At 43.6% G+C, this 15443-nt stretch overlaps 1 protein-coding gene across 5 annotated transcripts in view; it reads right to left on the bottom strand.

The window, feature by feature from the left end:
• Positions 1-4052, bottom strand: part of LOC21407989 (E3 ubiquitin-protein ligase SDIR1) — a 22286-nt gene extending 18234 nt beyond the window's left edge. For 2 of the 5 annotated variants that reach the window (XM_024172322.1, XM_024172318.1), the window contains exons 1-7: positions 3776-4052; positions 2111-2277; positions 1949-2003; positions 1805-1860; positions 1464-1692; positions 1201-1315; positions 584-635 (exon numbers count right to left, since the gene is read on the bottom strand). In XM_024172322.1, coding sequence (XP_024028090.1) covers positions 584-635; positions 1201-1315; positions 1464-1692; positions 1805-1860; positions 1949-2003; positions 2111-2188 — 585 coding nt within the window. In that variant the 5' untranslated portion in view covers positions 2189-2277; positions 3776-4052. Of the gene's footprint in view, positions 1-583; positions 636-1200; positions 1316-1463; positions 1693-1804; positions 1861-1948; positions 2004-2110; positions 2278-2642; positions 3290-3775 lie in introns of those variants that run through there. The other 3 variants (XM_024172319.1, XM_024172320.1, XM_024172321.1) reach the window with 3 other exon arrangements.
• Positions 4053-15443: the final 11391 nt, after the last annotated feature.

A 15443-nucleotide genomic window follows, 5' to 3' on the forward strand; every position in this document is an offset into this window, starting at 1 on the left:
AAAAAAAAGTATGCACACAATCAACCTCTTCACCTCCCAGAACAAATGGAGCGCCCAAAAAAAATCATGTTTAAAAGGGAATATCGTAACTTAGTCTAACATGTTTGCGCTCCAACTATAACAATCTTTCACCTGAAACTACCAAAGGGGAAAAATAAATAGCAATCCAACACCTACAAGTTTTAATGTCCTAAATAGACCGTGTGAAAGAACTTCATACCAAGAAATGTAGATCTACTTTATATCGTCTCACTAATGCAAGAATCAAGATAATTGGGAGCAAAAATGAGAATGCCTCATGGAGGTGGAATCTTGGAGATGAAATTTTAAACAATTAGCAACACAGTATATGCATGATACCCTACAAGATCAGTTTCACGCTGCAAGGCAGAACAAAACTATGCAACAATGATTTGGTGATTGTTATGTGCTAAATGAAGAGTTGTCATAAGATTTCAAAGCTAAGCGTTTATGCTAGCGCAAAGAGATCAAAACATATGATTAACCAGAACGCTCAAATGACCACTAATTTCATGAAATGTCACAAATACAATAGACATACAGCCAAACCTCAGATAAGTACCTCAGTTGCTGCCAAAGAAGATGACGATGGCTGCTGCATCGATGAGCAAGCACTGTCAAAAGAACCATGTGAAATATCTTTATGTTAAACGGATTTTTTTAACTTTTTATTCTTTGATAGGTGACAACAGAATTAAGTAAGAACCATGTCATCACCTTTTACCCTTTCAATACGACAAGATTTTCACTCAAGACATTCTTAGTATCCTGAATTGAGGGTAGATAGATTCCTTTTTCAGTCTAGATCATTTATCCTTTTTTTCAGATTGCATGAGCATTAAGAATGTTCTTGGAGAAAAACTTTTTTTTTTTTTTTGTCATATCTTATTTTGTCTCATTGTGAGGCTAAATATGTGAAGTGAAATAAATGTCTTAATTTATACTGGCCTCGCCATATACCACAAAGTAAGCTCAAATAAGATTCAACCAATCAACCACATTTTATAATGATGGTCACGTGCAAACACAATTGGTTTTTAGCAGTAAGCTTGAGTGGAAAATGTTTCTGGATATCTTACACTTTCAAATTACTTTGCAACTTGTACATTGTTGTTTACAGAATAAATTATCTTGATTCATGGTATATCAAGAAAACACTACAAACATTTTTAAACTTACTTTTCTTGGCCAACAATTTTGTACTTGTGAACAGGTAAGGCATTTATCTCTTCCTCGGTCATTGATTGAGTTGTAGTAGCATTATCGTTGTCCAGTGCTCTCAAAGTATCATAATCTGTAGGAATAAACCAAGAAAACTCTTGTATTCTGGATAAATAATCATTCAAGTTCAACCAAGCTTTGCATGGAATGTCTGTGAATACACCAACACTTTTACAATACAAGTAAAAGATGAAAATAAATAACAAGAATAGAAACTGTACCTAGATCATCGAGTTCACGATCAAGAAGTGCAAGTTGTAGCCTTAGTCCTTGTAACCGTCCTCGTGTTGCAAAAGCAATTGATGGTGGCATGTGCAGCCGCAATTCTGTGTGACCAAGCAAACCACTGGCAGCTGCAGCATGTGCCCGGGCCTGCACTTGAAGTTGCTGACAAGTTGCATACATCCTCAGGCTTGTCGCCACCAAAAAGACACCTACGACTAGCCAGAGCTGCATTCATAATACCCATGATTACCTCCCCAATTGGTTTTTTAGATTTATGCTTCATAATTGCTAACCAATAACAACAGCATGTATACAATGAATACAGAAGACAACGCACCAAAAAGTTTGGAGACAACTGATGAGAGTTCAAAATCATGAATAGCATGAGAACTGCTAAACAAAAACAAGAGGATTGATCAATACTGATCTGTGATAAAAATAACATTAAGTGAAATGAATCTAAAAGAAACAAAAATATTACCTGTGACTAGAAAAGCCAGTGAATTAGTATTTACTGGCCGAGCTGTATGCATACGCTGAGAAGAAAGAGGAAAAAATCAGTGTGATAAATGTTCATGGTTTGGAATAAGATGAAGATAAAAGAGAAGATGTGTATACAGACGTGCATAATTAAAAGACATACCATTGAAGGTTGTTCGGGTACATAACCTGGAAATCCACTTTCAATATCTGCTCTCGTCCCTCGGAAAACAAAACTCATCTGTGCAAAAGGTTTCAAGTTTTGCCTCTGCGAAGAAATACTGCAGACTGCTGTAATACAATGGAGTAGCTCTCTCAAGACTTGAAACCCTACCGGGGCAGTCAATTAGTCACAGTAAGGTCTTAGCACATGATGCAGTAAAGTTAATCCACCATGAGAATAACTTTGCATAAAGAATCAAATGGAGTTAGAAGTTGTAGAACGTAACACTTCAATGAGTCTAGAAAGCATGTAGGGTCCAGTCTCATTGTGTGCTATACAATTAGAGATGTTAGTCGACAAGAACCCATCTTTAACACAAAAGCAAGTTAGACCGTACACCTTTTTTTTTTTTTGGGTCATTTATTGTAGCCATAGGTAAAGCACCTATATACATTACCAAAGCATTACCATGTTTGTTTCCAGACAATTACAGACAAAAAAGTGTAAGTAGATTCAACCATACTAATATTACCATTCAACAACAGCGTCCCAAGACTACCACCCAGTTGAACTCTGTATTTTAAATAAAGTCAATTCTCAATAGCTCGTAGTTCAGCAAGTCATAACGCAGAACCTTCTGAAAGAGACAGCTATTGTATTCCCTTTCTCGTATCAAAATGCTTTTTTTTTTTTTTCTGGACAAAATGCAATCAAGTTGTAATTTATATTGCAACTCTCAACTGCAATATTAATTCCCTATGTCATGCCTAGAACTTAGTCTCCTAAAGGTTCACATCCGAAAATGTTTTGTTCCACACATATCAGAACAATATTGTCCATCCCATGAGAAATTAAAGTTATTTAAAGCAAGCAATAGTAAAAATAAGCAGATCTAAGACTAAAAATCAACAAAGTTAATTGAGCAAGTGGTTTAAGAATTAGCAAGTTTCTAATTGTTTCCCCAATTAGAATAAGGACTTTTCCAGAGATAGATCGGACCTACCGATAAAGATTATACCGTTCACAGAATAAGAGAGAGGGAACAATCCTATTTATTCATTTTTTAAAAACCGACTGACCAAATAATTTTGACATCACATCGTTTGTAAAGTAGTCATAGGCACATCGCCAGCAGGTTTTAATATTGCCAGCTGAATTCCACTCAAATATTATATATAAACGCATATATATATATATATAGACACACACATATGTATATATAAAATTACAAACACATTATATATTTCTTTAATCTTTATGGATATATGATTGCAACCAGGGTGTTCTGATTGTTTAAATAAAACCTCCCTTTCTATAATCACTGGCAAAAACTCATCAAATTATTCCTTGACTATTCAACATGCGGAATTTTGTCGGCATAAACAAGATCTAAACATGCATAAATTCCAACCACTCCCGAAAAATTAAAATAAAATAAGATGAAGCGGAAACACGCGCGAAATTCAGTCCTAAGAAAACAAAAGGAAAATCTGTGGTAGAACAACAAGAGCATGACTTATATAATCGAAATCAAATCACAAGATTCAACTACGCGGAACCAGCATTGTTCAGTAAGCAAAACAACAAAGTAACGGAGCAAAGAAAATCGCGTTTCTATTGTCCGAAGGGATTTTCACGGAAACCAAACAGGAGAAAAATACTCACAGGTGTTGAGAAAAGTGGTCAGAATCACTTCTTTAGATCTCAGAATGTAGACGTGGAAGAGTGAAGAAAGACGAAGAGATCCGATCCAAGGCCTAGATGTTTCTGATGTACTGTCTCACTCACCAACGCTCTTCTTTGTCCTAGCGGTTTTAATTTTTGTTTGCTTTTTTTATTATTTTGGTTTATTATTCACATTCATTCACGATTTTAACAGTCAATTGTAATAATAAATTGATAATTGGTTTGGTGAATGGTATGTTCACAAGAGGGCTCTAGATACTGCCACGTCGTCTCGCTTTATTCAGTCGCTGCCACGAATTCAAAGTGGAATGACATTCTTAAAAAAAAAAATAGAATAAGTAGCAGAATAAGAAGAATTCAAAGTGAATAATTCGGATATTTTTGGTGGCAAAATGCGTTTTTTTATTTATTTTTTTTGGGTACCAAATCAGAAAACACGTGTAATTTAGGTAACCAAAAAGAAACGACTAAATTATTTTTAACACCATCTTCTTTTTTTTTTTTTTTGGGTAGAAATATATCTTATCTTCATTTTAGTGGATGTAGAATATCAAAAGTATCTGCTTAAAAAGTATTGATGTGTTTTTTATCAAAAAAAAAAAAAAAAGGTATTGATGTGTTTCCTTCCGAGGAGAAAAAAAGTGGTCGTTTAGCTGGCATTAATTTTTCTCATATTCATGTGAATTTAGTTTGATAAATATTGCTCATTAGACCTATTGACGGCTGAATTCCGCCAACAGAAATACGCCGGGTTACCCGTTGGTATCTTGATGGGTTACCGGTTGAAAATTAACGGTATATTTGAAATCAAATTGTGAAGTGTTTGTTGTGTTTTGTAAGCATGAGTCTAACATTTGAATGAGAGCACACACGAGATTTATAGTGGTTCACTCTGTTAATGAAAAGCTACATCCACTTATGTATGATATATTTCTCTTGGACTCTTTACAATTTACATGCACGTATATTCTCTCTATGGTCTAATACTCAAGAGGTCCCCCTTTGTGTATGGGGCTTTTCCCCTTTTATAGCTCAAGCTTCATTCGTGGGTGGTTTTCTTTCGTAGGTAGAAGTACTCGAATGACCTACCTTTCTAGGCTAAGACCGTAGCCCACTAATCACCTTTTGGACTGTTCACTCAGCCAATTGGTCTTCTATTACGACTTTGTGGATTCCTGTAATCCCTCACTGCCCACTGCAGGGCGGTTTAGGGGTTTGCAAGTAATGACCGTATTGCAGACGTCTCCCACCCCTAGACGCAACTTGTGATGTCAGGCTTTTTTCTGAAGAGCGTTCCCCTCGGCGTCTGTGCCACGCAGACCTTATGTCCTTTCTGATGACCCTTTCCGAAGGTTGTTGCATAAGTTCGACAGCACAATTGGTCGACGCCCTAATTTGGGCCTTTCATTACAACGTTGAGGGGAAGTGAACTCCAAGCGTCGAGGGTAGTCAAACTCCAAGCGTCGAGGGTAGTCGAACTCCAGGCGTCGAGGGTTGCCACCTCTTGAGGGAAAATAGGGTCACGTGTCACGCTGTCGCCATTCCACATGTAACCCACATTTTCCCACACAACAGCTGCCCCCCAGGTCGAGGGTTTCCTTTAGACAACCTTCGAGCTAGGTTTGGGTGTCTTTCTATGCCTCGGGTGTGGGAACCTAATTCTAAACCTTTTCCCGTAATGATAGCCTTGACGCTTCAGCTTTCCTCGAGGAACGTAACCGTCGCTTCGGTCAGTTCACCAAGCTGATGTAAGGCTTCATTTTTGAAAAAGCGAATACGAGCCCTTTGATCGTGCCCTCTCACCTTCCTGCCTTTGTTTGTTGCCGTCAAATCTGGGGAAGATGCCCCTGCCGTTGGATTTTACGAACTTAATCTGACGGCTAGGGGTAGAGGGTTTGTTTTCCTTTAAATATCCCTCGAACCGAAGCCATTTTTTACCAAACTTCTTGAACTTCCGTCATTCTGCCTGAGTTCTTTCTCGCAGACTCCTACTCACATCCCTTGCTCTCCTCGGTGTTTTGTAAAGCTATCTCGGAACTCTCCTTTGCCCAGATTCTATCTTACAGGTAAGCTTTAATGATTGCTCGTTCGTATTTGCTTTAATAACTTTCACTGTCTTTCCTATCGAACCATAGATATGTTAATATGTGGAATGTATGGAATGGAGACCTTACCATTCGGTTTGCCTGACCCACATAGGATAGTTTTTCTGATTTCTGGCTGATTGTGGTCTCTAACTCCTGGGTTCAAATGAACCTCGTTTGTTTATGAACATTCACCGTCATCATTTTTGTATAAATGGTCGACGTTATGTTTGAGAGGTGCTAGTGGTAATTGAGCAGTTGTCGCTTTAGTATGGTTGTCGTTTGCTTCTTCCTCTCGACTTAGGATTTTGACTTAGCTCCTTGTCTTTTTCACCACCAGAACAATGGCCTCAAACCCTACTCGTCGAGAGGACCCGTCCATTGTGTGACCAAATTCCCCTTCCGCGGTGGAGATCTCATGGTCATCTTCTTCATCATATGGCAACTCAATATTGAGTGAAATAGAAGAGTACATGGGCGGACCAAGCGAGGGTTTCGGCAATGAGTTTGACAGCGTCGACCGTATGCTGGAGGAAGAAGTAAATAAGATTCCCTTCACAGGAGGCAGCGTAAGTGGGGTCGCCGCTTCAATGGTGGATGCCCCCTTGGCTGCTATGAGCGGAAACCCAGACAGGCCATTTTTTACGGCTGATGTCATGGCGTCGAGGGTCCGAAATAAAGATATTATTCGGGCTGTTAAGGAAGGTTGGATCGACAGGAGTTGGTTTGAGTACCTCCTCCCGGATGTACATTTTAGGACCAGCATGCCCCCCATCGGGTATCTCCCCATATATACTCGGGCTGTTACGGTGGGGCTGACTTTGCCAGTTCATCCCTTTGTTAAAGACTATTGTCATTTTTATGGCATCTCTCCTGCACAATTGGCGCTGAATTTTTGGTATTGTTTTGCCGGCGCCTGGGTTTTTTGGAGCTAGTGGTTTGATATGGATCTACCGCTAGATGAATTTATATTTATGTACAGACTATGCCACATCACCAAATGTGAGCGATGGAATTTTTTGAGTGGACATGGGCGATCCTAGCCTAGGCTTGGAACGCTGATACGAGGTATCCCCTCATCGTCACATGGGTGGAAACCCATGTTTTTCATGATTCGGGGGCCTTTTAATTTTCACCCCGAAGACCGTATGCCCCACCGAAGGAAGGTGCAAACTTCGTTTGGGAATATGGGTGTGAATTTGATACTTCGTTCCTTTCCCTTTTTCCTTCTTCTTTTTTTTTTTTTTACGCTGATAGTTCTTTTATCTTTCAGTCAGCCACGATCGACCGAAGCTTTCTGGAAATAGATTGGCGAGGGTTGAAAAGGCCTTTTTGTGCCCAGAGAAGGCTCGCCACATCGACACCCTCTTAACTGAGTCCAACCTCAGAGAGGCAGGGTTGATTCTTGACCTTCCAGACCTTTCTGATCTTCGCATTGTCTATGAATATTTTCATTTAAGTGACGAAGGTAAGCTCCTGGACTTGGCTCCACGCTTCCTTTAATCTTATTTGGACTAACTGTTCGTTGACTACATGCTGACTGGTCATTTGCTCAGAAATGGCCCTTTGAGGATTCAGCTTCCAGGCAACCAACAGCCTCAGCCTGTCCCGCAGCCTCAATCCAAAGGGAAAGACAGCACCTCTTCTCCGGTGTCGAAGAGAAAGAAGACCGCGGAAGTTTCTTCGAGGTCAGGGGTGGAAGCTCATGCGCCTAAAAGATGGCGCAAAGAGAAGGCGCCGGTGACCGGGACTTGGACGCCGGTAGTTCTGATCCCCGCCATTCCTGGTATGCCTCTGGCGCCTAGGGAACGCGTGATTATGCCGGGTAAAAAAATTATGGATTCCAACTTCCAAGTCCCGGATATTTCTGACGCCGAGATTAAGGCCATGCTGAAGCTTCCTCCCGTTTTTCCCTCGTCTTCCAAGCCTTGTACGAATCATTCCTTGAGCTGCACTAGATCTCTGCCGCTCAGTCTTCTCTGGTGGATCGTTAGTGCAAGCAGATTTCCTTCCAGATTCATGTAAGTTTTGACCGTGCTTTTTTCATTTTTAGATTCGTTCTTCGTATCTTTATTCTGACTCCCAATTTTCTCAGGGCCTAGTCCTTGCCATTCTCAATCTTATTGATCTAGTCAAGGTTAAGGAATGTGGCAAGGAGATGGACAGCCTGGAAGCCAAGCTTACCTCTCTTCTTGATGCTGCCAATGAAAAGTGCTCATCTGCTGTTGAGGAGAGGGACGTAGTTGTGGCCAAGCTGGAGAGTTTGGAAGGAGAACTGGCCAAGCTGCCAACTCTTGAAAATGAGTTGGTCAGTTTGAAGGCCACAGTCGAAGAGTTTACAAAACGGGCCTCTGAGAAGAAATCGGCCGAAGCTACGGAGGCTGTGAAGAAGTGCTTTGCCGAGGCAAAAGCTGAAGGGAAGAAAGAAGCTGAAGCCGAGGCCTTAACAATGCTCAACGCCAAGCGTTCAGAGATTATTGAGGAGTTCAAGGCTTTTCCGGAGCTTATCAACATTCGTACCAAGGACTTTTAGTCTGCTGGTCAACAAATTATCGATCTAATCAAGCAAGAGCATCCTTAGTGGGATTTGAGCTTCCTTTATATTCCTCCTCCTCCTGCTGATGATGACACTTCTTCTCCGCTTAATGGTGATGACTCGGTGGCTGGCGATGACGTTTAGGGTTTTTCTTTCTTTTTGTAATGTTATATGTTGATACTTTTTATATAATATTTGGAATTTCCTTTCATTTTATGTTTTTGAAGATAGTAGATTTCATAATTGTTTATTGCTTTCCTTACCCCTTGGGTCGTCGTCTTAGAAAATTTACTTGTCCAATGACCAGTTGAGAGTCGCTGAAGATGCCGAGCCTCTTGACTTTCAAGTGATTCGCCAATCATAGTCCCGCAATCAGCGCCTCGTACTCGGCTTCATTATTCGACGCCTTGAATTTAAATCGTACCGTCGAAGTAATTTTGTGGCCTTCTAGGCTGATCAACAGGACGCCGGCTCCTGACCCATTTTCGCTCGACGCTCTATCTACGTAGAGCCTCCACTTCGTCGTCTCGACTTCGTTTGTGGCGGGAGTTGGTCTATGAGAGAACTCAGCCAAGAAATCTGTCAGTGCCTGCCCCTTGATTGCTACTCTTGGTACATACTTAATGTCGAACTGGCTTAGCTATACCGACCATTTGAGAAGTCGACCAGAAGTTTTGAGTTTTTACAACGCCTGCCTTAACGGGTGGTTTGTAAGAACCCGTATTGTGTGGGATTGAAAGTAATGCCGAAGCTTCCTTGAGGCTGCCATCAGGGCAAGGACTAGTTGTTCCATTGCAGTGTATCTTGACTCGGCGTCGAGGAGTCTTTTACTTACATAGTAGACTGGCAGCTAGACCTTTTCTTCCTATCTTATTAGCACAGAGCTCACAGCGTGTTACGACACGTAGAGGTATAGGCTCAGCTCTTCATCGGTGATGGGTTTTGACAGGATCGACGGCCTGCCCAGGTGCTCCTTCAATTTTTGGAAGGCCTCTTCACATTGTGGCGTCCATTCAAAATGCTTACTTCCCTTTAAAGCGTCGAAGAAGGGAACGCACTTATCTGTTGCCTTTGATATGAATCTGTTCAGAGCGGCGACACACCCTGTCAACCTTTGCACCTTTTTTGGTTTGGTTGGAGACCTCATATCCTGCAAGACTTTTATCTTTTCGGGATTAGCCTCTATCCCCCGGTTACTGGCCATGAAACCAAGGAATTTCCTTGATCCAACTCCAAAGGCGCACTTTAGGAGGTTTAACTTCATGTGGTATCTTCTCAAGACGCCAAACATTTCTCCTAAATGGTCGACGTGCTAGGTGGCCCTGGTACTTTTTACAAGCATATCGTCGACGTAAACTTCCATTGATTTGCTGAGGAGTTTAGCAAACATTTTATTCACGAGCCTTTGGTATGTAGCTCCTGCATTTTTCAAGCCAAAAGGCATTACTTTGTAGCAGTAGAGTCTTCTATCGATTATGAAAGATGTGTGCTCTTCGTCATTCGGATGCATAGAGATCTGGTTGTATCCGGAATAGGCTTCCATAAAACTCAGCATCTCATGCCCTGCAGTGGCATCAACCATTTGGTCTATTTAAGGGAGTGGGAAACCATCCTTTGGGCATGCTTTGTTGAGGCCACTAAAGTCGATGCATGTTCTCCATGTCCCGTTAGGCTTGACCACCAAAACGGGGTTCGAGACCCATCGAGGGTAATGGGCCTCTCTAACGAAACTGTGGTTGATCAACTTATCGACATCTTCTTTCAACGCCTCGTACCTCTTCGGATTCATTGGTCGGCGCTTCTGGCGTTTGGGGGGATATGAGGGGTCGATATTCAGAGAATGGCATATGACTTCTGGGTCGATCCCTTCCATATCCGCATGATTCCAGGCGAATACATCCAGGTTCTTTTTTAGGAAGCTCTCGACTTCCACCCTAAATGATGGAGTTAAGTCAGAACCTACTTTGAGCACTCTGGTTGGCTCGTCCTCGTCGACTTGGATCTCCACCAATTGCTCGACAGGTTGAGACCATGCGGCCTCCTCTTGGACTCTGGGGTCTATGTCCTCAATGGCGCCTTGATAGACCACTCTAGACTCCTGCCTCCCAGGCTGGTCATATTCGCGCAAAGCATCAGAATACGCAACCCTAGCCTCGTACCGGTTGCTATTTATTTCGCCTACACCTTTAGGGTAGGAAATTTGACCTTCTGGTGGTAGATGGAGGTTATTACCCTTAATGCCTGAAGGGTCGGCCTTCCAATGACAGCATTGTATTAGGAGCCTCCCTTTATTACTACAAAATTGGCCATTATGGTGGCTTGTCGAGTTTTCTCACTGGCGGTTATAGGCAACCGGATTGTCCCCTGAGGGATGACGGAATCCCCAGTGAAACCGTAGAACGGCCTAGAGGTTTTTTCTAATTGCTCCTTCGGGATCCCCATCTTTTCTAGGCAGTCAGAGTATAGGAGGTCTACTGAGCTTCCATTGTCCACCAGGATTCGGCATACGGTGTGATTTCCAATTACGGCTTCTACCACCAAGGCCTCGTTGTAGGGGAAGTGAACCCTGTTGGCGTCGTCCTCATTAAATGCTACGTCAGCACTGCCGAACCTTGTTGCTTTTGTGGCGGAGACACTCTAGAACCTTTCCTGGTACACCCCTCTGGCTTCGTGGGCATAGTCTTTTTGAGATCTCCTCGAGTTTCCTCCAATATACGGACCGCCGAGGACGGCCCGTATGATGCCGACGGGTTCCCGGTCCTCTGGTCGCTGGTTCTCCTCTCGGTGTCGACCGTTATTTTGGCCGCCGTGGCCATCGTTTCTTGGTCTCCACTCGGCCTTGAACTCCTGCAGCCTTCCCTCCCGGATTACCCTTTCTATTTCATCTTTAAGATCGGCGCAATCATTGGTGTGGTGGCCGACGTCGCCGTGTAACCTATAATATTTCTTCTGGTTCCTTCAACTCGAATTTGACCTCATTGGCTCAGGGCGGCACAGTAAGTTCCTGCGACCTACCTGATTGAACACTTCCTCAACTCCTACTGTTAATTCATGGTAGGAATCGTACCTTTGAAACGGTCGAGGCTTGCGGTTCTCCTCTTGCCTTGGTTTCTTAGCTTCTGGAGTGTTCAGCACCGAAGCAGACTGCTTGTCCCTGCTTCCTCTGCCTCGTCGTTTCTTTTGGTCCTGCTTCCCTACTGTCGACCCTTGCTCAGTCCCTTTATTTTTGTTGGACCTGTGCTCGGGATCGTTTACATCTGCTTCTTTGGCATTAATGTACCTTTGCGCTCGCGCAAGGAATTCTTTGTAACTGGACAAAGGCTTCCGGTTCAGCTCTCTCTTGAAGGGGGTAATTTTCTTCATGCTAGATAATGCCCTCATCAAGGCCTCCCTATCGGTTATGTCTGTTGTTGCGGCAATTGCTTCCCCATACCTTGCGAACCACTCTTTTAATGACTCATTTGGCTTCTGGTATATTGTTGTCAAATTCTGTTTTGGAGGGATATATTTTTTCACTCCTATAAACTGGAGGGAAAATGCTTCCTTCAACTCGTCCCAGCTTGAGATGGAGTTTGGTTTTAGCATTCGAAACCATCTCCGGGCAGAGTCCGTTAGATGGTTTCAGAAGGCTCGGCACATGATCTCCTCGGCATATCCATGCAAGAGAATATGCCATGTGTACATTTCTAGGTGATCATCGGGATCCCCTCTGCCGTCATATGGTAGGATCGAGGGTGACCTGTATTTACCGGGGAGAGGTGGCGCCATAATTTCCTCGATAAACGGGTGGTCGTGCATCCGGCTAGGTGTGATGTCGACGTTCACCACCTCTGCCACTCACCCTATATTTTTCTTTAGGCCGGCGAGATCGCCCGTGAGCTTTTACTCTAGGCTAGCCATGCACTCCATAATGGCTAGTGCCTCCTCCGTAGAGATTGTTGAACCAGCTCCTCTCGACGCCTCGGCCCTTTGTGCGTTGGGTCCGCCTCTTACACGTCCGCCCACTTGCACCGACCACGCATCTCCTGGAAGGTTTCTGCCTGGGTTCTGAGGTGGTGCTTCGGGGTTTCCCAGGCCTCCGACTATTTGGTTCTCAGGAGCCCAGAGTCCGGCGGCCCTTAGTCGACTGCCGGTGGATTGGGAGGACCGAGGCCTGGGATCACCTCTAAGATTTTCACTGTCCCCGATTCCTTCTGGGATATCTTGGCGGTCACCGAGGTTGTGGTTTCTAGCCACGACAGCTTCTATCGATCTCGGGGCGTCTTCCAGAGGCGGCATCAAGTTTCTTCCATCCAAGCGCTTAACTACAGTCAGCAGTCCCCGCACCAGGTCGGTCAAGGTAGTCAGCTGGGCCTGCATCTGCACAGGGTCTGGTTGCGGTATCTCTGGGGTGGGGATCCATTTCTAACCAGAGGTAGGTCTTTTTCCATCCCGTCGTTTGCCAGATGTGCAGCAGTTTCTTCCATCTGGCCACCTTGGTTGATGGCCTCGATTCTTCTTCTTGAAGGCATATCAACAAACGTATAAACCAGAGAGTCTGGGTTCGGTCCCCAGCGGAGTCGTCAATTGTTGACGACTGAATTCCGCCAACAGAAATACGCCAGGTTACCCGCTGGTATCCCGATGGGTTACCGGCTGGAAATTAACGGTATATTTGAAATCAAATTGTAAAGTGTTTGTTGTGTTTTGTAAACATGAGTCTAACATTTGAATGAGAGGACATACGAGATTTATAGTGGTTCACTTTGTTAATGAAGAGCTACATCCACTTATGTATGATATATTTCTCTTGGACTCTTTACAATTTACATACACGTATATTCTCTCTATGGTCTAATACTCGAGAGGTCCCCCTTTGTGTATGGGACTTTGCCCCTTTTATAGCTCAAGCTTCCTTCGTGGGTGGTTTTCCTTCGTAGGTAGAAGTACTCGAGTGGCCTACCTTTCTAGGCTAAGACCGTAGAGATGTCAAACATGTTGTGCTGGGCCGGCACGGCACGCTTGACCCCAAGCCCATTACGGGCCTGGGTCGTGCCTAGCACGGCCCTACACAGTGCAGGGCCGTGCCTGGGCCGAGCTTGAGAATAAAAACTCAGGCCTGGTCCAGGCCCTTGGCCCTAGTCCATAAGGGCCAGGGCCAGGCCCGGGCCTAGGCCCTTGTATTTTTTTTTAAAATTTAATTAAAAAAATATATCATATACCCCAAAAGATGTGATTTTATTGAATTGACGTAATAGGAGTACACATAAATAACTGCCTCGTTAAAAACCTTGCTAAGTAAAACCCGTAGGGAGATCGGGATAAAACCTTAGCGAAGGAAAAAAGAGTGCAGTAGCTAGGAATAGTAAATTACAAACCTAAGTGCTTCTAGAAGATTCTGTTATTTCTAAGTTAAAAAAATATTATAGCATCGAATCATCTGTGTATTGTTGTTTTCGTCTTCTGGCATCTTCTTAGTCTTTAACGTACATTAGTCCCTCCAAGATATCTGGATGCATTCTGCCTCTCTTCTCGTCAAGAATTCGGTTGCTTGCGCTAAAAGCTTGCTCTGATGCTGCCGTTGACACTGGAGTTGTAAGAATGTCACGAGCTATTATGGACAGTGTTGGAAAATGATCGGTATTGCTCTTCCACCACTATAAGATGTCTAGTTTGTCGTCATCGATTACAAAATTTACTTCAAAATATTTGACTAGTTCCGTAGACGCTAGAGGTGTCAAATGGGCCGGGGCGTCCATGGACGGCCCGGTCCAGCCTGTAATAGTTCCTGATTCGGCACGGCCCGGTTCGTTACTGTTACGGGCCGTGCCGGCACGGCACGTGTAATGGACTAGGGCTGGGCCTCAACTTCTCAGCCCGCGGCCTAAGCGCGGCCCAAGCACGTGGAGGCCCACGGCACGGTCCTTATTCGGCCCGGCCCAAGCCCTAATTCGGCCCTTATTCAGCCCGGCCTAAGCCAGCGAAATGGCCCACGAAGAAGCCCATTTCATTTGGTCCAGTGGGCCCTTCGCGGGTCCAACCTTCGGCACGTGACGGGCCTCCCGTTTGGCCCATCACGTGCCGCACGTTGGGCCCGCGAAGGGCCCAACGAAAATAAACTGAATTTCAACCCAAAAATCCCCTATAAATACCCCTTAATTCCACCATAAATCCCACACAACAATTCACTCTCATATTCTCATCTCACTCTCATTCTATCTCTCAACTTGTCTCTTTGATTTTGATTCTAAGCTTTTTTCTCGCGTTCATTCATTTTTTAGCTCTTTCATTTACAAGGTTCAATCAAGTTCTATCAATTTCCAAAAAATGGCCTCACCAAACTTCCCTGATTTCACTGCTCTTCCTGAGCTTGGTGAGGAGACATTTTTTGAGGAAGAAATGATGCCTTCCAACCCCACCCCCACTGAACCAGAAAATGCTCCGGTGGATAATGCTTCAGTATACAACGAGGAAGCTAGAGAACGCAGCAGAGGAAAAAGACCGCAAACTTCTTCGGCATGGCAGCATTTCACCGATGAGCCCCGACCAAATCCAAAAACAGGTGAGATGGAAATTCGTGCGGTATGTAAATATTGTAAAAAGCACTTTTCTAATAAAAAGGGTGGGGGTACTGGTCATATGGATAGACATTGGAAAATATGTCTACCGTTGCACCAAGGTGGGAATGTGGACTCCCGCCAACAAACACTATCACTCACATCACATGAGTTACAAAATTTTACATATGATGCACAACGTGCTCGTGATGCACTAGCTAAATTTCTAGCTAGTGCCGAATTGCCTCTTTCTTTTGCAGATGATGCCTCCTTCGAAGAATTCATCCAGACAGCCTTTTACCCACAATTTAAACGGGTAAGTAGAAACACAAATCGTTCTGATTGCACGAAAGTTTTTTATGCAATGAGACAATCTCTTGTTGATAATTTTAGGACTTTTAATGCTACTGTGTCTTGCACTTCTGATCTGTGGGAGGGGTGTAATAAAACTGGATATTTATGTGTCACAGCGCACTATGTTGATGACGATT

The sequence above is a fragment of the Morus notabilis genome, unplaced genomic scaffold (assembly GCF_000414095.1).
Source record: "Morus notabilis unplaced genomic scaffold, ASM41409v2 Scaffold46, whole genome shotgun sequence".
Taxonomy (NCBI): domain Eukaryota; kingdom Viridiplantae; phylum Streptophyta; class Magnoliopsida; order Rosales; family Moraceae; genus Morus; species Morus notabilis.